Here is a 22,932-nt window from a genome sequence, read left to right as displayed (position 1 = left end):
CAAATACTTTTTAGGTGTGTGTCACTGTACTGCACCCATCTTACTACTGAATGCAAGGAGAGCCTGATTTCTTAGCTCAGTCTAGTGATGCTTAGGGTATGGGAGATCTGGGTTAAATTCCTGGCTCTGTCACTAACACGTGTGACCTTGAGCATTGTAGATTTATATCCCAGCTTGCCGCACAATAAGTGTTTTGTGTAGACATGACCATAGAGTCATTAGATTTTAAGGCTAGAAGAGACCACTATCATCATGTGTAACACAGGGGATGGACCCTCACTCAGTAGTCTCTGCCTTAAGCCCATCACTTTTGTTTGGGCTATCGCCTCTCTTCTAGAAAGATATCCAGCGTTGAGTGCTGGAGATTCCCCATGTTCTTAGATAAGTTGGTCCAATAGTTCATTACCCTCCACTGTTGAAAAAAAGTGTGCACCTCACTTTCTCGACTGAATTTGTTTAGCTTCAGCTTCCGGCCATTGGATCTTGTCATGCCTTTTCCTGCTAGATTGAAGAGCCACCTATTATCAGAAATCTCTTCAACTGAGTTATTCCTGATTTACACCTATGTAGTTACACCAGGTTGAAGTAGCGCAGGTGAGGCAGAATCATAGAATCATAGAAGATTAGAGTTGGAAGAGACCCCAGAAGGTCATCTAGTCCTGCTTAAAGCAGGACCAACCCCAACTAAATCATCCCAGCCAGGGATTTGTCAAGCCCGGCCTTAAAGACCTCTAAGGATGGAGATTCCACCGCCTCCCTAGGGAACCCATTCCAGTGCTTCACCACCCTCCTAGTGAAATAGTGTTTCCTAATATCCAACCTAGACCTCCCTCACTGCAACTAGAGACCATTGCTCCTTGTTCTGTCATCTACCACCACTGAGAACAGTCTAGCTCCACCCTCTTTGGAACCCCCCTTCAGGTAGTTGAAAGGTGCTATCAAATGCCTCCTCACTCTTCTTTTCTGCAGACTAAATAAATCCAGTTCTGTCAGCATCTCCTCATAGGTCATGTGCTCCAGCCCTCTAATCATTTTTGTTGCCCTCTGCTGGACTCCCTCCAATTTGCCCACATCCCTTCTGTAGTGGAGAGGCCCAGCTGGATGCAATACTCCAGATGTGGCCTCACCAGTGCTGAATAGAGTGGAATAATCACGTCCCTCAATCTGTTGGCAATGCTTCTACTAATGCAGCCCAATATGCCATTAGCCTTAGCAACAAGAGCACACTGCTGACTCATATCCAGCTTTTCGTCCACTGTAATCCCCAGGTCCTTTTCTGCAGAACTGCCATGTAGCCAGTTGTTCCCTAGCCTGTAACAGTGCACGGGATTCTTCCGTCCTAAGTGTAGGATTCTGCACTTGTCCTTGTTGAACCTCATCAGATTTCTTTTGGCCCAATCCTCCAATTTATCTAGGTCACTATGGACCCTATCCCTACTCTCCAGTGCATCTACTTCTCCCCCCAGCTTAGTGTCATTTGAGAACTTGCTGAGGGTGCAATCCATCCCATCATTCAGATCATTAATGAAGATGTTGAACAAAACTGGCCCCAGGACTCAGTCTTCATAACCCAGTATTCAAAAGAAGTTCTAGTGTATTTAACAGTAAATAGTGCTGTGGTTTCTTCTCCCAACCTCTTTCCCATGCTGGTTAAGATTAGAAAACCCAGTTCTGCTGTCATCTTTTTTTTTTCTCAGATGTGTGTCTGGCTACATCAGCAGCAAATATAACTTATTCCTTTTCCTTTTAATAATGAGACATTCCTCTTACATGATATAACTTTTGGATCTTGAAAATGGGAGACCTCTAGCAATAATTGCAATAAATTAACCCTGCCGTTTTCTTCATAAAACTGTCGGGGGAGGTTTCTTCCTTCAGTTTGTCATGAGGCACTTTAATTACATCATGGCCATGCTGATGAATGCTTTGGAAGGAAAAGGGTCTCTCAGAGTTTGCCTGATAAATCCTTATTGCAGTGCCTCACTATTAGACTGTAAATATTTGCTCTGAGTTGAAACCATTCTTCCAAGATTGCCTGCAAACATTGCTTTTATTTTACTTTAAAATAATCAGATTTGGCTGCTTTTCTGTAAGTGCAAGAAGATTTGTTTGTAATTTGTATTATTTGTATTTCAGCAGCACTTTGAGACCTTAGTTCCATTTTGCTAGGGGCTATATAGATATGTAGCAAAACCTGTGAATAATTATGGAACTTTAGCTGTGGGATGGAGTATATAAGGGTTAATCCAGAGGCCTGAGAGTCAGAAGATCTAGATTCTGTTCTTAGCTCTGCAGCTGATTTCCTGTGTGATCTCAGGCTAGATACAAAAATGGTCTGTGCCTTAGTTTCCCCATCCGTAACATGGGGGTAGCATTACGTAGCTCCTGGGATGTTGTGAGGATCAGTTAATTGTTTGTACGGTGTTTTCATGTCTTCACATGAAAGATGTGATAGAAAAGCAAAAATTATAGGTAGCTGTAATGGGAAACTGGGAGATGGCACCTGAATTCTATCATCTGGCTCTTCACAGCCACAACAGAGCTCCTGCTTTCAAAGCTCAGGTTCTGACTAATTAAATAAAAGCGGAATTTCCCCTAGTTGTTAGCATTATAGGGCCTATGATATGCAGTTGAGTAGTTCTGATTCCATCCAGCAAAAGGCAGCATTGCACATAGATACTAACCTCTTTGCAATAGTGCACCCAGCAGGGGGGCAGATGCTGAGGTGGTGTAAATCTCTACCCCTGCATTGGCTTCAATGGCAGTACTGTAACTTCGGGCAGCTGAGGATCTGGCTCATGGCCCTTAGTTCAGAAATGCATTGGGGCAGAGACTTTATTATTTGTTTGGCATGTTTATTCACTGTACTGCAAAACGTACACTCATGATGACTGATGGAGGAGACGTGAAAGTTTGAGAAATTATAAAAAGAGTTGTGAAATAGTGTGGACTCTCTTGCACTACTGGGTACAGTGCTTTCTGTTCGCTCACCCAACTGGCCCACAAAGAAAGAGTCTCTGGAGGCGTAACTGCTAAAGCCAGCATACCAAATTATATCTTGGAAATGCAGCAAAACCCATGGAATCCAAATATGCATAACTATTAAAAGAGTGGGTTTTTAAAATCTTGTGTGGAGATTTTACTGCCTGCCAGTTTCCCACTTTTGGCCGATACCGTTGTGTAGTTTATTGCCTGCATTAATCATGTTCTAATTTTATGTTGCTTTTTTCCCCCCAAACAGATGAAGGTTCTAGCATCGAGGAGACCGACTTCAACTGGGATGAATACTTGGAAGAAACGGGAGCAAGCGCTGCTCCTCACACCTCATTCAGACACGTACGTACTTCACTTGGGCCTTGAGAAAGTCCTGTGCCCTTCCTCTTTTCATTCTGATTGGAGAGGGTCATCCTGGAAAATTTAAAGGCATGGCTAATGGCTCTTGAGGAAACATCACCAAACTTTTCTCTCTGCCTCAAAATTTCTTCCTCCCAATCCAAAATGCTGGAATCCTTTCCCTCTCCTTCTGAAATCCTCTTCCTTCTCCGGTTGAACACCTGTTCTCATGCCTTTCTTTGGGTCCACTGGCTTCTCTCTACTTTGGATTCAAGCTTCTTATCCTTACCCCTTCTCAAGGCCCTGTACTGCTTTCCTCTTGCCTACATTCAGCTCTCATTCCCTACCATGCCGCATCCTGCATCCTTTGCTTCTCCCACCTCCTTGATCCCTTTAATTTCTTCCATATTACCCCACCACACAGAAATTGCATGCACGTTGTTCCTTCAAAGCCCTCCTTCAGACAGGCCTCTTCTGAGAAGCCTGTCAATGTTAAATAGCCTGGTTACCATGGGATGCCTCCTTTCAGCTCCAGAAAACGGTGTCTCTTGCAGTGACAAGCTATCAGCCTACATCTCAGAGAAACTCTCTGGTAGCAGAAATGGCATCTTGGGGCACCTGAATCCGTACAACCGTCATAGGCCTGAGAATATGACACCTTCCCTCATGTGAAGTTGGTTCATTCGCACAATGGAATTCTGGAAGCACTGTGGTAAAACAGCCACCGTCTGCAGTTCTGGCCCCATGCCTTTCTTGGTTTGTGGAAGAGCATTGAGAGCACCTGGAATCCCTATGGACTGAGATTGTTGCCACTTTCTTTGAGAAGGGAAATCTGTTGTGGTCCCAGAGCACATCACAATGCAGCCAGTAGTTAAGAAACCATTGCATGTTGCGACCGACCTCTCCAGCTGCTGCCTATTGTCTAACCTCCAGTTTCTAAGCAAACTAACTGGGAAGCTTAACTCCTAGATATCGCCAATATCCTGGATCCCTCCCAAGTAGGGTTCAGGTTAGGACATGGAACAGAGATGGCCGTGAGGGATGATCTTGTCTTGGCTATGGACAGGGCTGTATGCTCATGCTCTTATTGCTAGACCTTTCCATAGCATTTGATATAGTCAGCTATAAAATGGTGCCATCCCACCTCACGGTTATGGTGGGATTAGTGGGTTTGCACAGAGGTGAGTTCAGCTGCCCCTCTCAGGCCACCCTCAGAGCCATGATGGGCACCTGCTCCTCTATTTCCTCAGCATTCCTGTCTCTCCCCATGCCATTTGATACAGATGCAACCGGCACTACTACATCTTCTGCTCAGATGCGAACAGCACCATCTCCCAGCTGTCTTTACAGGGGCCTGGCTGAGACTGGCTCCTGGATGACGCTGAACCCTGGAAATGATGAATCGAAGTTGGAGGGGAGAAGCATGCTCTTTGGAGAATCCTCTGCATGAGTGTTCACCTGGTCTCTTCCTCTGGATACTCAAAGAGCGACGGTTGCAAAACGCTTCCAATTCCACCTATGTGAGGCAAGGAGATTGTAGTCCCTCCTATCAAATTCCAACATAGCCACAGTGATCCACACACCACCGACCGCATGGCTGGATGATGTAATTCTCTGTCCTTGATGTGAAACTCCTGACCTTCAATCGACAGTCGGTTCAGAGCACAACAACTGTCCCGTGAGAGCACCTCGCTCCTTCCAGCACTCTGCTCTGTGCACTGGCACCTTGCTGAATACTGGCTCCAGGTCAAGTTTTCACGCCCCATCCTCCAAGCCCTCTGTGGCAGTGGTTCTCAACCAGGAGTCTGGGGCCCCCTGGGGAGTTGCAAGCAGGTTTCAGGACCAGCAGGTTTCAGGACCAAGCAGGACCAGCGTTAGACTTGCTGGGGCCCAGGGCAGAAAGCTGAAGCCCAAGCCCTGCTGCCCGGCGCTGAAAGCCGAAGCTATTATAAACAGATAGCTAAGGGTTAATGTCTCTTTCACCTGGAAAGAAGTAACCTGAAACACCTGACCAGAGGACCAATCAGGAAACAAGACTTTTTCAAATCTGAGTGGAGGGAAGTTTGTGTCTGAGTCCTTTGTCTTGTATCTGTCCCTCTCGGCTATGGGAAGGATTTGTCTATTTCCTGCTTTTTAATCTTCTGTTTCCCAGTTGTAAGTACAAAAAGATAGGTTTGTTTTATTTTTAGTTGCATGTGTGTAATTGCTGGAGTGCTTTGAATTGTATTCTTTTTGAATAAGGCTGTTTATTCATATTTCTTTTAAGCAATTGACCCTGTATTTGTCACCTTAATACAGAGAGACCATTTTTATGTACTTTTTTTTCTTTTTACATAAAGCTTTCTCTTTAAGACCTGTTGGAGTTTTCTTTAGTGGGGAACTCCAGGGAATTGAGTCTGTGTTCACCAGGGAATTGGTAGGAGGAAGAAGTCAGGGGGAAATCTGTGTGTGTTAGATTTACTAGCCTGACTTTGCATACCCTCTGGGTGAAGAGGGAAGTACTTCTGTTTCCAGGACTGGAAATAGAGAGGGTGGAATCCCTCTGTTTAGATTCACGAAGCTTGCTTCTGTGTATCTCTCCAGGAACACCTGGAGGGGGGAAGGGAAAAGGTTTATTTCCCTTTGTTGTGAGACTCAAGGGGTTTGGGTCTTGGGGTCCCCAGGGAAGGTTTTTGGGGGGACCAGAGTGCCCCAAAACACTCTAATTTTTTGGGTGGTGGCAGCTTTACCAGGTCCAAGCTGGTAACTAAGCTTGGAGGTTTTCATGCTAGCCCCCATATTTTGGACACTAAGGTCCAAATCTGGGACTAGGTTATGACATGGTGGCAGCATTTGTGGGAAAGATAGAATCCAGAAGCCAGTAGGAATATTATATTTTTCTTTTCTCTGCTAGGGGCTTTTAAGCAGAGAGAAACAGTTTGGTTTTAAAGGGAACCAGAGAGAATTTTTTTTTCTCTGCTCTCTCTTGCAGTTTCTGGCTTGCATATTAAGCAAGGAACCATTAAGCTGTGACAAAAGGGTCTTTTGTGACACAATAGCACTCCCATTAGGAGTCAAATACCAGCACTATACACATGCAAATAAAGTGGTTTTTCTGGTTTACTTTACATTTAAAAGATTAGCTAGAGGAAGAAAGGGAAAAAGTCACTGTTGCAAGGCTAGCCGAAGCCCAAGTGGCTTAGCTTCATGGGCCACCGGTGTTGGGCCTTGGCCAATTGCCCTGCTTGCTACTCCCCAACGCCGGCCCTGGCTTTTAATCTAATGGATATGCAGGAAAACAGTTGTTATGGCACAGGAGGACCATGGAATTTCTGTAGCAGGTTGAGAACCCCTGGTCTATGGCATTGGCTTGGGTTACCTAGGGGACCTACCTCATCCTTTGTGATTGTGACCTTCCCCAATGGCTACGTTCCAGTGGGAGAATGGAACTGTCAGCCTCAAGGGTGAGACTCATGTACAGGGGCATGTCCCACTATGAATCTGGAACTTTTGTTCTCAGAAGAGATTGGGGACCCTGGAGACAGAGACAAAATCCACGTCTTCAACCCACCCTTTGTATAGTTATACCCCCCCTCCAAATCCCCCGCTCCCCAAAATGTCACAGTCTGGTCATTGCTGAGAGGCGGAGCGAGAGAGATCATTACAGCTTAACGTGTGTATTTGATCATTTTACGAGGTGCTCAGATTCTGTGGACTTGGTCACTATCTAAGAGCCTAGCTAACAGGGCCACGGACTAGCCCCGAGCCACGCGTGCAGTTCCTGTTGACGGAACGTGAATGCCTAGATGCCGGACAAATGTACTTGTGATATGAAAATAATTAAATGATGCAATTTATCAGTGCTTAGACTGCAGTAATCATGTGTGAGGCAGGTAAAGGAGGCATCTTCCTAACTCCAGAGGAGCTGCATTCCTCTCGACTAACAAACCACTGTTACGATTGACTCCTGGATCATTTGGTTGAAGCCCCCAGGCTGTTGTTATGTGTATTACTGTAGCACCTAAGAGCTCTAGTCATGGGCCCGGACCCCGTTGTGCTCAGCACTGTACAAGCACAGACCAGAAAGGTGTCCTGCCCCCAGGGGCCTGTAGTCTAAGTATAAAACAAGACACAAGAAATGGATTTAGGCAGACTTGTATTCCTCTTCTGTGTCCATATTAGGTACTTACGTCACCTATTAACAGCAGTTTTTAACATATGTGTCCTCACAACATCCCTGTCAGGTAGGGATGTGTTATTATCCTCATTTTAGAGAAGAGGAACTGAGTCACAGACTAATTTGCTAAAGGTCATAGAGGAAGTCTGAAGTGGTGCAGGGAATTGAACGAGGGTCTCCTAAATTCTAGGGTGATACCCTAATCAGGGGAATAACTTTCTTCCAAGCTTGGGAGGGAAAACTGGAGATATCAAAAGAACTCTTAATTGATACAGAAAGTTAGTGCATAAGGCATATCCTCAGTTTTAACTTCATTGGTTAGGAATGTGCTACAACAATGGGTCTCAGCCTTTGCCAACCGTGCCCCGTAACCCTAACTGTACTCCTTTCAGGAGTCTTATTTGTCTTCCTTGCCCCCAAGTTACACGTCACTTAAAATCTCCTTGCTTACAAAATCAGACATAAAATATAAAAATGTCATAGCACAGTATTACTGAAAAATTGCTTATTTTCTCATTTTACCATATAATTATAACATAAATAAATTGGAATATAAATATCATACTTGCATTTCAGTATACCATATATACAGCAGTATAAACAAGTCATTGTTTGAAGTTTTCGTTTGTACTAACTTTGCTAGTGCTTTAGGCAAATATCTAGATGAGTTGATGTACTCCCTGGAAGACGTCTGAGTACCCCCAGGGGTACATGTAACCCTGGTTGAGAACCACTGGCCTGCAGAATATGTATTGTATTTTCTAGTTTTCCTCAGGCAAGTTGCTTGGGACCCAGTCCCGCTTCTGTTGACGACATCAATGGGAGTTTTGCTGCAAACTTCCGTGGGAGCTTCTTGTCTTTAGCCATCTGTAATAGCGGCTGGTGATGCTGCCTGTGCCTTCTTCAGCAGGGTATTAAGAACTTTAATCCGCTAGAGCATGGACCTGCATCCACTGACGTCAGTGGGGGCAGGGTTCAGCCCAGAGTGCTTGTAAAGGGCTCTGAGATGGTTGCATGTGAGGTGTTCTATACAAATTATTATAATTGTGGCCTGGTCCTCGGAATTGTTCTATACCTGAGAGGTAGAATTACAGGTATGGAGCACCTCTGAGGACCAGGCCTCAATTATAAAGCATCTCACACGCAAGCAGAAGGGGCCTGTTATTTACCTGGTGGAGCTGTGTGGTAACAAGTTCTTTGCATCATACCTCGGCTCAAGCTCAAGCGAGTCTTTAGTAGTGGCACATAGGGCTTGTGCTGGCCCTCTGTCTGGGGCTGGGTTTCACCCATTCCCAGAAGCCATGCTTAAAATTATTACTGGCATGACAGTCTCCCCTAGAGGCCTAACTGAGATCAAGGTGCCACTATCTCTACAGTCACATCATAATAGACAGTTTCTACCCCCAAAGAGCTTATGTTCTGAATAGATGAGGGTCAGAGGTGAAGTGATTTGCCAAAGGTCACTCAACCAGTCAGTGGCAGAACTAAGGATAGAACTGTGGTCCCCCAAACTGTTATTTAGTGTCTTGTCTGCTAGACCTTGCCACTCGGCACCTAAGAATGTTGCCTGCTAGCATTGCTCAGCTAGAGATCATGCCGTATTTTCCTTCTGTTATATGGAAAAATAATACCTATTTCTAATTTTGCAAGGTTGAAATCAGCCTTCAGAGCAGTTTCCAACCAGGGATGAAGTTAGAAGTGGCCAACAAGAACAATCCGGACACTTACTGGGTGGCTACAATCATTACAACGTGTGGGCAGCTCTTGTTGCTACGTTACTGTGGCTATGGAGATGATCGCAGGGCAGATTTCTGGTGCGATGTGATGACAGCTGACCTTCATCCAGTGGGCTGGTGTACGCAGAACAACAAGGTGCTGATGCCTCCAGATGGTGAGTTCTATGCTTTCTGGGAGGGTCATGGTCTCGTATAAGATGTGGTTTGACTCCAAGCCTACAATCAACCTGCATCAGGTCCTCAGCTGGTGTAAACCTATGTAGCTCCATTGAAGTCACTTTACAGCAACTGAGAAATTGGCCATTAGACTTCACTGATGGATCCTGCTTGCAAAGAACTTGTAGATCAGATCCTAGGAAGGGAATTATGCAACAAATCGTAGTAATGATAATATAAAAGTTTTTTGTAGGCGGAAGCGTTGGGAAGGGAATTTGTCCCTATATTGCAAAACCAATGTTTTCCATCGGGGGGAAAGGGGAAATGGGCTTGTACTTCTAGCAAGAAAAGACCAAATTCTGATCTCACTTACTCCAGTCCACCCTCATGTAGGCTGAGTGTAACTGAGGTCAGAATTTGGCCCTATGCTACAATCCTCCAAAAAACCTTTCCAGCCCCTTTGTCCCTATGCTAGAATCTTGATTGGCTTTGCTTCGGAAAGATCAGAAACCATTCAGGGCCAAATCCTGCAGTCCTTACTCGGCCCTTTAAAGACAATGGGAGCATTGCCTGAATAAAGACTGCTGAATTTGGGCCTTGTTCACTAAGAGGCAACTATGGCTCCTCAGCTGTGGAGAGGCGCAAGATTCTGATGGGTGATGGCTGTAGTTTGGCTGTGCAGGAGAGACAGTCGGCTCAGGGGAGCTCCATATTCCCTGCCGGAGGAACAGTGTATCCTGGTGGTCCTGGGTAACAGTACGGTAGGGAAAGAAGCAAGCAGGGCCAGTGGCTCCATGACATAGATTGGCCATGCCCTTTCATAGAGGGCATATAGTTGGCTGCTGTAGTCTGTTGGCTATAGTTGCTTCTATGGAATAGGTACCTATCTGCTCTAGTTGGGCAGAGGATGCTGATCTCACCACCCTTCCATTTATGTTCGCTGCACTGTTCCAGTTCATTCAATCTTTGTGGGATGAAGATTTAGTCCCAAACGCGCGTTATTTGGGAATATAATGAAGGAAAGTTTAAAAACCTGCTTCTGAGATAGGAGGGTTTTTTGGGGGAGGGGCAAGGTTTACTTCCTATTTATAATGGCTATTCAGAAGGTTGACATTTCATTTGCCTGTTGTACATGATTATGGCAGAGATACTGCATCAGCCTGACCCGTGGTGTCTCTTCAATGGAAGCTATGCACACTTGAGCTAAGGATGAATTTGGCCCATTTCCTAGCATAGGCAGAAAACAGATCTGGTTTGTAAATGTCTTTGGACCCGATTTGACCTGACTGTGTCCCTTGAATAAAAAACGATGGATTTATAAAAAACAGAAATAGAGCTTGATACCTGAATGCAAATGTGATGGAAAGGTTTGTTAGCCAAGCCGTAATAAATCAGGCTGATTTGAGAGGGGTTAGATTTTTATTGGTCTCCTAATCTTTTATGTGGCGGCTTTTTTTTTTAAACTCCTTTTATTATGTGGCTTATAATCAATGTTGTAAGAAAATATACAGTGCCGTAAACTAAATCATGAAATGCCAGGGTCAAGAGGTAAGAGGATTTATCGACTGCTATAATAGAAAATAATGATTGTTTTATAACTGGAGGCATTTGCTCTTTGGGGAAGGGTTGGAATCTTTTTCTGGTCCTGGCTACTAACATGTGCACTGTTTAGCTTGGGTGGCCAAATTCTGCGCTGATGTACAGTTCAGTGTTCAGCATTTGTACTGTCGGGATGTCATGTGTGCCCTGTGCAGTACCAGGAAACCATTGGGGTTGCGTAGGGTATAAGTCAGGGTAGGTGCTGAATTCAGGCTGCTCGCTTGAAAAAGTGCAGTGGAAACTCTGTATGTGTGTGTGTATATATATTTTTTCACTGAATAAACAAACTTTAATGCACAGATGATGGAGAACAACTTTCCAAAGTGCCTACGTCTCATTTCCTTGGAACTTAGGAGCTGAAGTACTTAGGGTTAGGCCCACAAAGAGACTTCGGCATTTTGCAGTGCTAAGTGGTGCAACATCTACCTCTCAGGTGCCCAGTGGAATTTACAGCTCTGAGCTAGGCCCCAGGCTCCCTATACAATGCATAGAGGATAGTTAGGGGCATAAGAACAGGATTCTGAGAAGCCAGCAGGCTGAGCAGGGAGCTGCCTAAGATAGCCAGTAGATAATGCTAAGGAGATGGGTGGCCTTAGGGCCCACCAGCCTCAAAGGTACTTAGGTGCCCAATTAGGCCCAAGGAAGGCACCTGCCTCTGCTTTGGATTCATGGCTGTGAGCCATCTTCTGGAGTTATGTGGCTAAGCCAGGTCATCCCTTTCTCATGAAAACTGAAAGACAGCCAGCCAATAGCCCTTACATGGGAGATCTGGATTCAAATCCCTGCTCTGCTTGCTTAGAGGCTGGGATTTGAATACAGGTCTCAGAGCTGAGTGCTTCAGCTACTGGGCTGTAGTGTTTTTTATACACACACACACTCTGGCCACATGACTATTAATTATACAAAGTGGAACAGCATCAACAGAAGAGATGGGAAACCGTCCCAGGATACCCAGTAAGCGGGTGGTCAGGGCACTCAATTGGGAGGTGCGAGACCTGGGGCCAAGTCTCTGCTTCAAATCAGGCAGAGTGGGGACACAAACCTGGGTCTCCCATTGATTCTCCTCACTGCTGGGCTGTTGGATATAGCCACACTCTCACCAGCTCTGTGCCTTCCCAGTTGTCTTGTGCCGGTTAGGCATGCTCAGGGCACGCTATCAGATCAGGTGAGATGGGTGGAGGAGGCCCAGTTTGTGAATCTTGCCAGGGCTGAGGAGTGAGCTAGGAGGCTGAGCAGCTCAACAGCCACAGGACTGGGGCAGTTTTGCACATGCCCACTGGCAGAAACATAGGGACCATAGTGACTTTATTGGTGGAAATTTAGGCATCTTGGGAATTTAGGTGCCTGCAAGGTGAGGCAGCAGCTGAAGATCTATGGGGCATGTAACTGTTAGACTTAGGCATTCAGCAGACTTAAAAGTTAATGGACTTTAGGTTCCTGGATGCCTAAATCACTTTGGGCTTGGGTTCCAAAATCAGGTAGGTGCTTTGAAATTTTACCCGTTGCCTATTGGATTAAGTCCTGGGATCATTACTCTTTTTTTATTTTTTTTTACTCTAGCCCTGATCCCGGAAGGAACAAAAAGGCCAGATTTTCAGAGGTGCTCAGTTCCCCTTTAAGCACCTTAATGAAGTGGGCAGGATTTTAAAAAATACGCAGCCCCCGCTGCCTCCCATCGAGAACACCGGGAGCTGTTGGGTGCAGAGCACTTTTGAAGATCTGGCTGGTAGTGTGTGCATAACTTCACGCATGTAGTCCTGGGCTTAAGGTCATGCTTCTGTTTCACTGCTTTGTTGGATCAGTGAGTGCATCTGTCCTTATTTTGTCAAACTCCTATTGAAGTCAGTGGGAGCTTTGGCTGAGTAAGGGGTGCAAGATAAGCCCCTGTATTTGGTATAAGAGAAATTGCTGTTTTATACAACGTTCCTCAAAATGTTTTGTGTTCTTAGCATCACACCCTATTTCACTATCATGCCTTCAAAAAAATAATTTAATCTCCATGTTTAATGAGAGCAGCCAGTATTTTAAGGGCCTTGTCATGCACTCATTGATCTGAGTTGGAATACCTGCTGCTTATGAAATGCAGGATTGGGCCGTCACTGCAAAGAGAAGTGCAAGCAGCATGGCCGTGGGCCAGCCATTAAGATTTGCTTTCATTCAGTAGTCGATGGGCTCTGTTTAATAAGCAAATCTGCAAAGACACACTTGTTAAACTGGCAGAACGGCTGCACTGGGACTGTATTGTGTTCTGCTTACCAGAAAGAACTGATCAGTGCTAGTGTTACATGTAAAAGTAATACCACATTACAGCAGCACAAAATGAAAAAGGAGATTATGAATTTCATTAGAGGGGAGAGAACAGGTTTGTTCAGCTTAGCAAATCAATAGGGCTTGATTTACTCTTTGGCACATACAGTGCTTCCAAGGGACAGCTGCCACATAATTATTGTTTATGATCCCAATGTAAGGAAGTCGTTTAATTTACTGACTGTTACATTATTATGTATTGGGAGGTGTTAACTTTGCATCATTGTGCCCGTGAGCATATTGTCAAGTCATGTTATGTCCTGCAGTGACATTATGATGTGATGCACTGGAACAGAATATATGGCAGCCGGAGGTGTGCTGACTCTGCTGTTTTTCGCACGCTAACTGGAGCAATGTGGACATTGCAGCACATGTGGTGACCCGGGCTAGCCACCCACGTATGGACCCAGGAGCTCTGTCAGGCTGCTATCTTGCCTATACTGCCACATCTACAATGCTATTTTTGCTGCACGAGTTTGAGCAGGCGTTTCTATCTGCCAGGGCTGGGAGGGGCGCATCCTTCCAGCTGCAGTGTAGACATAACCTGTGTCTCTCCCTGTGCCCCGCCCTCCCCACTCCTTACGGTAGAAAATCAAAGGCGTAAAATTAGTTACTTCAACTCTTGCCATTAATTATATTTTTCTCATTACAAATTGGTGTGTAATTTGAATTGCAAACTCAACTATCCTGGCAGAATAGCTCTGTTTACCATTCAAATCAAAATGAAAATTATTTAAATGAATTAATATAAAACTCATTTGAATGAACCGATGTTTATTCATGAACTTGTGGAAGAAAGTGTGAAGACATCCTTATGGTCTATAGCTACATTTTGCTGATCGGCTGTAAAGTCCCATCTTAGGACAGATTTTTTTTTTTGTTTTTAAATTACCAGTTAACCGTTGGCATAAACCAGTGCTGCCTAATACAGGTAAATTTCACCCCTTGTGTTTTTACCCCTCTGCATAAAGCCTAAGCAAATATGATTTGCATGGGGAACAATTGAATGCCCATTGAAAACAATGGCATTTTGACTTTAGTGGGTTTAGACCATAAGTGGGTGGCACAGAACCTCATGCTCAAGTCATGGGCAGGGCATACTGTAGGGCCGTTCTGCTGTTGCTGTTCCTGTCTCCAGATTGCAATGGGGCCACAATACAGGCTCACTCATTAGGAGTGGGTTTGTGGATCTGGATGATCACAGCTCCTTGGCCGTGAATCTGGTTAGTCACTGGGTCTGAGCCTGAGTCTGAGAGATTTGTGTGTAGACTGAAGGCGGGGATTGGGCTCAAGCCTGAGTCAGAGCCCGGGCTCACATTGGAGTGTAGACATAGGCTAAAGTGAAGGGGAGCTTTGGGGTATGTGGAACTGGTGCAGAACTCAGCTGCTCCTCATGGACCACCTTCCTTTCTGCCACAGAACTGACATGGGGTTTCCAATGGTCTTAGACTCCCTAGGTGAATTTTATGCCTGACAATGTAATAGCTGCAAGCATATCCTGGACTGTTTTCTGAAGAGTTAAAAAATAATTTGTGGTTTGCTGAACGTTCATTACTAATAATGTCTTTAATTGTGAAAGAAAATAGACCTCCTCCCTCTCCTAGCCGTTTGTCTCCGTGTGCTGTTTCCCTCTCTTGATGACAGTTGGGTTCCTGAACACATTTACCGTCAGGTAGAAGAGCCACGCACGGAACTTGACAAGTGTGGCTAAATTATGCATCGTGAAATGCGCAGAGAGCAGCAACATCTTTTGATTGACATCTGGTTTTTGTACAGATTGCAGATTTACAGCTGAGCCAACAGAGCAGCGTCTCCTCTGGCATTATCTTAATGCATTCTAGGATGCACTGAAGACAAGATTATTGTGTACACTTGGAATTGCTTGGATAGTTTTGCCTTAACATTATTGACAGACCGTAATTCAAGGAGGGCCGGATTCTCCTTCCCTGTTGTAAAATCCATGCGATGAGCTTGATTCTGTTCTCGATTACAACAGTGTAAATTGGAAGTAGCACCAGTAAAATCAGGGGACGTATGTAGGAGTCAACGAAGAAGAGAACCAGGCCTGTTTTCTAATATTGGGATATGTTGATATAGGGATGAAAAACTTGAGGAACAATCCCTCCCCCCAATAGAATTCTAGTAGGATCGATGTGCTCCTGTTAACTCGTAAGCCTGCACTTCTGATTAGGTTCAGCAAGCAGCCTTTTCTAGCAAGATTCACTTGCGTGGGTAGAGTTAAAACTCAAAGGCCTGATCCTGGGTGGTGCTGAGCCTCACCAAATCCCAAATACATCAGTGGACATTGTGGATGCTCAGCATCCTGCAGGATTGGGCCTCTCAGGCAAACATGCCGCTAGGGCTATAATTTAAAATAGTGATTGTTTGTGCCTTTTTTTTCCACTTTTCTTGCATTAGATTAATTTGTGACTTTCCCTCCATGGTGAAGGCATGATTCACTTACGGCGTGATCCTGAGCACTTTATTCATGCAGAACAGGATTGGACTCTTGCAGCAGCAAAATGGATTGCCTTGTAATTCAAAATGATATTGCTAGAGCAGTTGAAGTACATTCACACATCCTACCTCTTACCTACTAGTGGACTGGTGCTAAGGTCTTATTTAAGATGCTAAGGCACAAACAGAAAGCTTTACTTCATCTTTGCTCACGAAAAAAAATTACTTTGATTTTGATAAGAACTCTTTGACTGAATAAGACCTTCAAGATTTATCTCTAAGAATATATTCCTAAAACCTCATTTTACCCTTTGAGATTGTTGGAAGTACAAGTCAGGGGAGAATTTGATCTATTCTAAGAAGTTATTCATGGCCAGAGAGATGATCATCAGGGCCTTCAGAGAGACTGACACACAGATATTTCTGTATTTTGTAAAAATGCAGGGTCTCATATTTTGGCTTCAGTTACATCCATTGACTTCATTGGTGTCAACTGGTGACACAGTCTGGCCAATTAGCCTCATGGTAACCTCATCATAATGAATTCAGAACTAGGATGCTCCCGCTGGTGTTGCTTGTGTCTTCATGTCTGAGGTCAGAATTAGGCCCATCATCAATTAGGGTGCACATTAATAGCCAAACTGGTAATCCACCAATACTGCATTGGTTTCAGTGGGTGGTTTGGGTGTGCAAGGAGTGGTAATTGAGGTCCCACATAAGTATATGAGAAGAGATAACGCCTCAGTGGGCAGCATTAATTTGTATTGTATCTTGATGAGTACGGGAAGCGTCATTGACAGAGGCATATGTTGCATAGTGTCATTTCTCCTTAGCACCACCACATTCTGGTCTGCCATCATGGACAGTGAGGCAATGGGTTGGGGGAAGCCCAGCCATGTCAGTGAGATTAGCAAGTTTTAGCACTCCTCTGTTCCACACACTAGGAGGAACCAAGTGACCTTCTGAAACTAATCATTTCCATCATAGATTGTGGTGGTTCTGAACCACCACCATCCTCCCAGCTCATCTCTCAGAACGTGGAATCCTGGATGCTTAAAACCAAAAGCAATGTCCCCTACTAGCCTGTAAGAGATCCCCAAAGGAAATTAAACTTCACCTACATTTGCAAGTTGATGTTGATAATGTTCCATAGAGATCAGCTGCTTAGAGTGGAATTCTGCTCCTGGTTACGCTGGAATGGAATAATTTAACTGAAATGGCTTTGAAGATTGAGAGCAGGATTTGGCCCCAGTTTTATAAAATTTTAACTTTTGTGCAAAGCTGAAATTACTTGCTGAGGATCTAAAATCAGCAGAGATGCAGGGATCTATGCCAGTTTACACCAGCTGCTAACTGGGCCATTGAATTGTAAAACGAAACTCAAACACCTACTTTAGCAAATCACAGCACCCAGTATTGGGGATAGTGCTGAAGAATTACACATTCTTTTATCTTCCCTGCCAAATCCTTTGTTGGCTTATCCTATTAAAGCTGATTTTAGATTCCCTTAATGTTAATAGATTCCAGGATTTCTTTCTTTAAACACTGTAAATGGCTCTCTTAGTAAAATGTATTTATATGTGGTCTTAGCCTTGACTTCAGCTGAGTATTAATTATGCAGGAAGGATGTTAACATAAATAACTAGTCAGCAAATAAACATCAATTAAATATTCTATTAGCATAGTAGGCAGCCTTATGCATTGGCACAGAATGATTAGCAAATTATTCTTAACGAGCTTTTAAAATGTAGCACTTCGCTAAAACTGGTGTATTTCAAGTGAAGGGGGAAAAAAACCACTTTGCTGAAGAACACACTGTGGTGAGGCTGAAATTCACTGTAGTGTGAACTGTCTCTATGGCCCCAATGGACTATACAACAGGTGGGGATTGCTGGAGCACATCACACTCCAGCTACTTCCCCTGCTTGCCCCTCCGTACTCCCAATATGTGCAGGGGGCACACCAGAGGGACACTTTACACTGGGAGACACCAAGTTTACGTCAATTTTGTGGCACCTTGATATTGCCAGTGTTGTATAAGGGGATCTGGTGTAACATGAATTTTGTTCAGGTATAACATATATTGAGGATAGAACTGTAACTTTTTTTTAACTGATTGATACAATTCCTACTATGGACACAGCCATACCTGTGTACTTAAAACAGTCTGACTTCTGTCTGTGGAGAAGACCACGGTGTAAATAAGAATCAGACCCAGTGTGATAAGCTGACAAGAACCAAGTCTCATATAAACAGCCTGGAGGAGAACAAAAATAAAAAAAAAAATTTTCCTGGCATATGACAAGTTATAAATATATAATGGTTGAAAACAATAGTGTGCATCTTTATGAAAGATTTAATGAATAAATATTTCATGCCCATGCAGTGCTTTTCAGCAGAGCATGGTTTAGGTAAAAAGCAATAAACAAAGAACCTCCTTCAGGGTTTGTTTAGGCTCTTAAATTAAACTAATTTAATCAACTTTTTCAGTCAAGCTTGATATTAGTTCATTTCTGTACACAGCACCGTATTCTGATCTGGCCATTTCTTTTCCGTGTTTGGAAGGTTTCAGTAAAATTGCTCATTTAATCCTGTTAGTATAATCTGAGTCACTGTTATCGAGACAGATAACGTGGGCCAGATTTGCCCTTGCCGTAAAAGTCATGGAGTTGACCACAAGCAGGTCCAGGCCAACCTCTTAATGACAAGACCATCTTTCTTCTGTTCATCTGTTAGGCTGATACTTTTGGTACGTTGCCTCCAAAGAGTTGGTTGAGAACTATAGATCATCGTGATATATTTCTCTGTAGTTCATGAAAACTAAAGATTTTCTTTAAAAAAAAATCCACATATTGTTTTTTAGTTGTTATTTGACAAGAGGAAAGTCCCCTGCAACAGTATTGAATATGGTATATCGGGGAATAGCACAGTTACTAAGTGTGGTGTGACAAAGCTCTGATCTTGTCTCCTTGGGTCCCGCGTTTCCTGGCGGATTTCACTAGCCTCAGAAGCTCACTGTGACCCTCTACATAGCCCTTCTCTCTCTAGAGGCAAGGGTCACAGCCTACTGAGCCATTTTCCTCATAAGCCAGCAAGGGAGGTGAGGAGAAACTACCCTTCCTTGCACAGTCTGGGTATGTCTACACTACAGGATTATTCCGATTTTACATAAACCGGTTTTGTAAAACAGATTGTATAAAGTCGAGTGCACGCGGCCACAAAAAGTGCAATAATTCGGTGGTGTGCGTCCATGTACCGAGGCTAGCGTCGATTTCTGGAGCGTTGCACTCTGGGTAGCTATCCCGTAGCTATCCCATAGTTCCCGCAGTCTCCCCCACCCACTGGAATTCTGGGTTGCGATCCCAATGCAAAAACAGTGAAAGCAACGGCAGACAATCATTTTGCGCCCTTTTTCCCTGGATTGCCCTGGCAGATGCCATAGCATGGCAACCATGGAGCCCGTTTTGCCTTTTGTCACTGTCACCGTATGTGTACTGGATGCCGCTGACAGAGGCGGTACTGCAGCGCTACACAGCAGCATTCATTTGCCTTTGCAAGGTAGCAGAGACGGTTACCAGTCGTTCTGTACTGTCTGCTGTGCCATTGTAAATTGGCGATGAGATGACGGTTATCAGTCGTTCTGTACCGTCTGCTGCTGTCATGGGTGCTCCTGGCTGACCTTCACTGAGGTCGGCCGGGGGCGCGAAGACAAAAATGGGAATGACCTCCCCCCAGGTCATTCCCTCCTTTATGTTGTATCTAAAAATAGAGTCAGTCCTGCCTAGAATATGGGGCAAGTGTACTGGAGAACCAGTGTACCAGAGAGCACGGCCGCTCTGTGTCAGATCCCGCAGAAATGATGAGCTGCATACCATTCTAGGGGGTGCCTCTGCAACAACTCCACCCGTTGCTTCCCTCCTCCCTCAACCCTCCTGGGCTACTGTTGCAGGGTCCCCCCATTTGTGTGATGAAGTAATAAAGAATGCAGGAATAAGAAACACTGAGTTTTTAGTGAGATAAAATGAGGGAGAGGCAGCCTCCAGCTGCTATGATAGTCCAGGCAGGACATTAAACGGTGGGGGGGGGGGGGGCGGGAGAGGAGCCCAGCATCCCTCTGCTGTGATAGTCCAGGCAGTACAGAATCTTTTCTTTAGACATGAAAGGGGTGGGGTTGATGGAGCTCAGCCCACAGTTGCTATGATGAGGACGGTTACCAGCCGTTCTGTACCATCTGCCGGGAATAACCGGGAGTTATTCCTATTTTTACCCAGATGCCCCCGGCCGACCTCACCTGAGGCCAGCCAGGAGCACTCACGGGGTGATGACAAGGATGGCTACCATCCTTCTGCACTGTACCGTCTGCCACCGGGGAAGGGAGGGGAGAGGATGCTGTTGTTCAGTGCCGCGGCATCGCGTCTACCAGCAGCATGCAGTAGACATACGGTGACATTGAAAAAAGTAAAGAAACAATTTTTTTCCCTTTTCTTTCACGGGGGGGAAAGAGGGGTAAATTGACGAGATATACCCTGAACCACCCCGGACAATGTGTTTGACCCTACAGGCATTGGGAGCTCAGCCAAGAATGTAAATACTTTTCGGAGACTGCGGAGACTGTGGGATAGCTGGAGTCCTCAGTCCCTCCTCCCTTCCTCCATGAGCGTCCATTTGATTCTTTGGCTTTCTATTACGCTTGTCACACAGCACTGTGCTGTGGCCTCTGTCTATCATAGCGTGGAGATATTTTTCAAATGCTTTGGCATTTCATCTTCTGCAACGGAGCTGTGATAGAACAGATTTGTCTCCCCATACAGCGATCAGATCCAGTATCTCCCGTACGGTCCATGCTGGAGCTCTTTTTGGGGCTGCATCTCCACCTGTGCTGATCAGAGCTCCACGCTGGGCAAACAGGAAATGAAATTCAAAAGTTCGTGGGGCTTTTCCTGTCTACCTGGCCAGTGCATGCGAGTTCAGATTGCTTTCCAGAGCGGTCACAGTGATGCACTGTGGGATACCGCCCGGAGGCCAATACCGTCGATTTGCGGCCACACCAACCCTAATCCGATATGGTAATACCGATTTCAGCTCTACTCCTCTCGTCAGGGAGGAGTACAGAAACCAGTTTAAAGAGCCCTTTATATCGATATAAAGGGCATCGTTGTGTGGACGGGTGCAGCGTTAAATCGGTTTAACGCTACTAAAATTGGTTTAAACGCGTAGTGTAGACCAGTTTCAGTGATTAATCGGGGCAGGGGGCCCACCCTCTACTCCGGGCTCCAGCCCAGGGACCCTAATAGTGTCAGCTATGGTAGCTGACTTTTTAGGAACAGAACACATACAATTCCCTGGGCCACTTCCCCACAGCAGCCCCCCACTTCCTCAATATCTACTTCACCCTTACCTCAGGGCCTCCTTCCTTGTGCCTGATATGGTTTATACTACTCAGTCTCTCCAACAGCGTGGCTCCCTTCTACAGCTCCTGACACCCACTCCCACCTGACTAACTGGGAGGCTTTTAACTAGTTTCAGCCAGCCCCTGATTGACATCAAGTGTCCCAATCAACATAGCTGTCCGCCCTGCCTTCTGGAAAGATCTTAATTGGCCCCAGATGTCTTAATTGACCTCGAGCAGCTGCCGTTTGCTTATCCTGGTAGCAGGGATTTGTTTAGCATGAGGCTAATATATCTGTCTCCCACTACTTTACTATAGCCATCTGGCCTTGCCCCTTCACAGTGGCTAGAAGTGGTCTTTCCTGAAATTCCCAAGTCCAATCAACTAAAGAACATTACTCAATGGAGAGCCCTGGACAAGACACTAACTATTTTCCAGGACTAAGTAATGGGGTTTAAAATTAATGGTAGAGACCCTTCAGTTTCAACGTTTGCTTCCAACAATGCTAGTCACAGGAAAGGGGGCAATGGCACTGGAGTTAGTATGACTAGACAGCTTGCTCCATAAATGAAAGATTCAGGTTGTATATAGGAACATATTATAGGAACGCCTACCTCCAAATGCCCAGAAGCTCTGTCCCTCCACACTGGGGATGCTGCAATAGCAAGTAAGAGGGACAGTCTTTCTTGTTCACACACCTGCCTAACCCGCCCCCCAGTGGTGATTGATATTTCCCCACGCATGCATGCCCAGTCCCCCAGAGTGATTTATGTCTCTGCCAGCTGCTGTGGGCTGCCAGCGAGGGATGAATGACCACACTTGTGGCTTCCCTTTGCTTCCTCTCAGAAGTCAGTTTTCTGCGGGGAAGCAAAGAAATCTGTGGACATGAATTCTGCATCTGTGTAATGGCACAGAATTCCCCCAGGAATATTATTTAGGTGCCTTGATATGAACTTTGGGGCCGAGTTTTAGGCAGCTGGTTTTTTTCAACACCTTGGCCCTAAGTCTGTATTTTTAAGTTGCCCTTTGACATCCTCCATGTATTCAGAGCAAAACCACATGAAAAGTTGGAGCAGTCCAGTATGTGTGTGCTTAAGGATGTTTAGGGAGTAGTTTTTTAAGAGATGTTATTTGTATTGTGGTAGCACTTGTCATGGACCAGGACCCCATTATGTTATGTGCTGTATAACAACACTGACCAAAAAGATGGTCTCTGTCCCAAGAAGCTTACAGTTTAAGTATAAGACAAGAGGAACAAATGGGTAGAGATGGATAGGGAAGTAACAACATCTTATCGCAAAGAGGGTAAAACAGGCTTTCCTCACTCAGGACTTTGGATATGCCAACTACGAAGTTCTAAAGCAAAGCCCGTTTTGAATTCTTATACTAATGACCTACATCTGATGTGGAGTGTGCTCAGAGACAATGGTGATGGGCAGCAGCATAAAACTCTAAGCTAGATAAATGGAAAAATTGCATTAGATAATATTTTAACTGATGCAAAAAGCTTTTCCTTTACACGGGCAGTTTACCCAACACAGAGCTGGATGGACTTTTACAAAACTCTCTTTTAAAAAAAAAAATCTGAGAAATTCCAAATGGTATTTTAGGGGAAAATGACAAGTGACTCAAAGTAGGAATTTTAGATTGGAGATGCCATCTCAGCCTTAAGTATAGACTTCAGTAGCTAATGCAACGATATAATAATAAGATGGTCACTGATCCTTAAATAAAGTACCTGCTGAGATATAAAAGGCTGGGCCAGATCCTCAGCTGGTGTAAATCAGTACATCTCTGCA

At 44.8% G+C, this 22,932-nt stretch overlaps 1 protein-coding gene across 3 annotated transcripts in view; it reads left to right on the top strand.

The window, feature by feature from the left end:
* Positions 1 to 22,932, top strand: part of SFMBT2 (Scm like with four mbt domains 2) — a 205,969-nt gene that overhangs the window by 46,918 nt on the left and 136,119 nt on the right. For all 3 annotated transcript variants that reach the window (XM_050936826.1, XM_050936824.1, XM_050936825.1), the window contains 2 exons: positions 3,242 to 3,336; positions 9,140 to 9,380. In XM_050936826.1, coding sequence (XP_050792783.1) covers positions 3,242 to 3,336; positions 9,140 to 9,380 — 336 coding nt within the window. The remainder of the gene's footprint in view (positions 1 to 3,241; positions 3,337 to 9,139; positions 9,381 to 22,932) is intronic.

Source organism: Gopherus flavomarginatus, chromosome 1 (assembly GCF_025201925.1).
Source record: "Gopherus flavomarginatus isolate rGopFla2 chromosome 1, rGopFla2.mat.asm, whole genome shotgun sequence".
Lineage (NCBI taxonomy): Eukaryota > Metazoa > Chordata > Testudines > Testudinidae > Gopherus > Gopherus flavomarginatus.
Note: the sequence above shows the minus strand (reverse complement) of the source record. Positions and strands in the feature narration are given on the sequence as shown.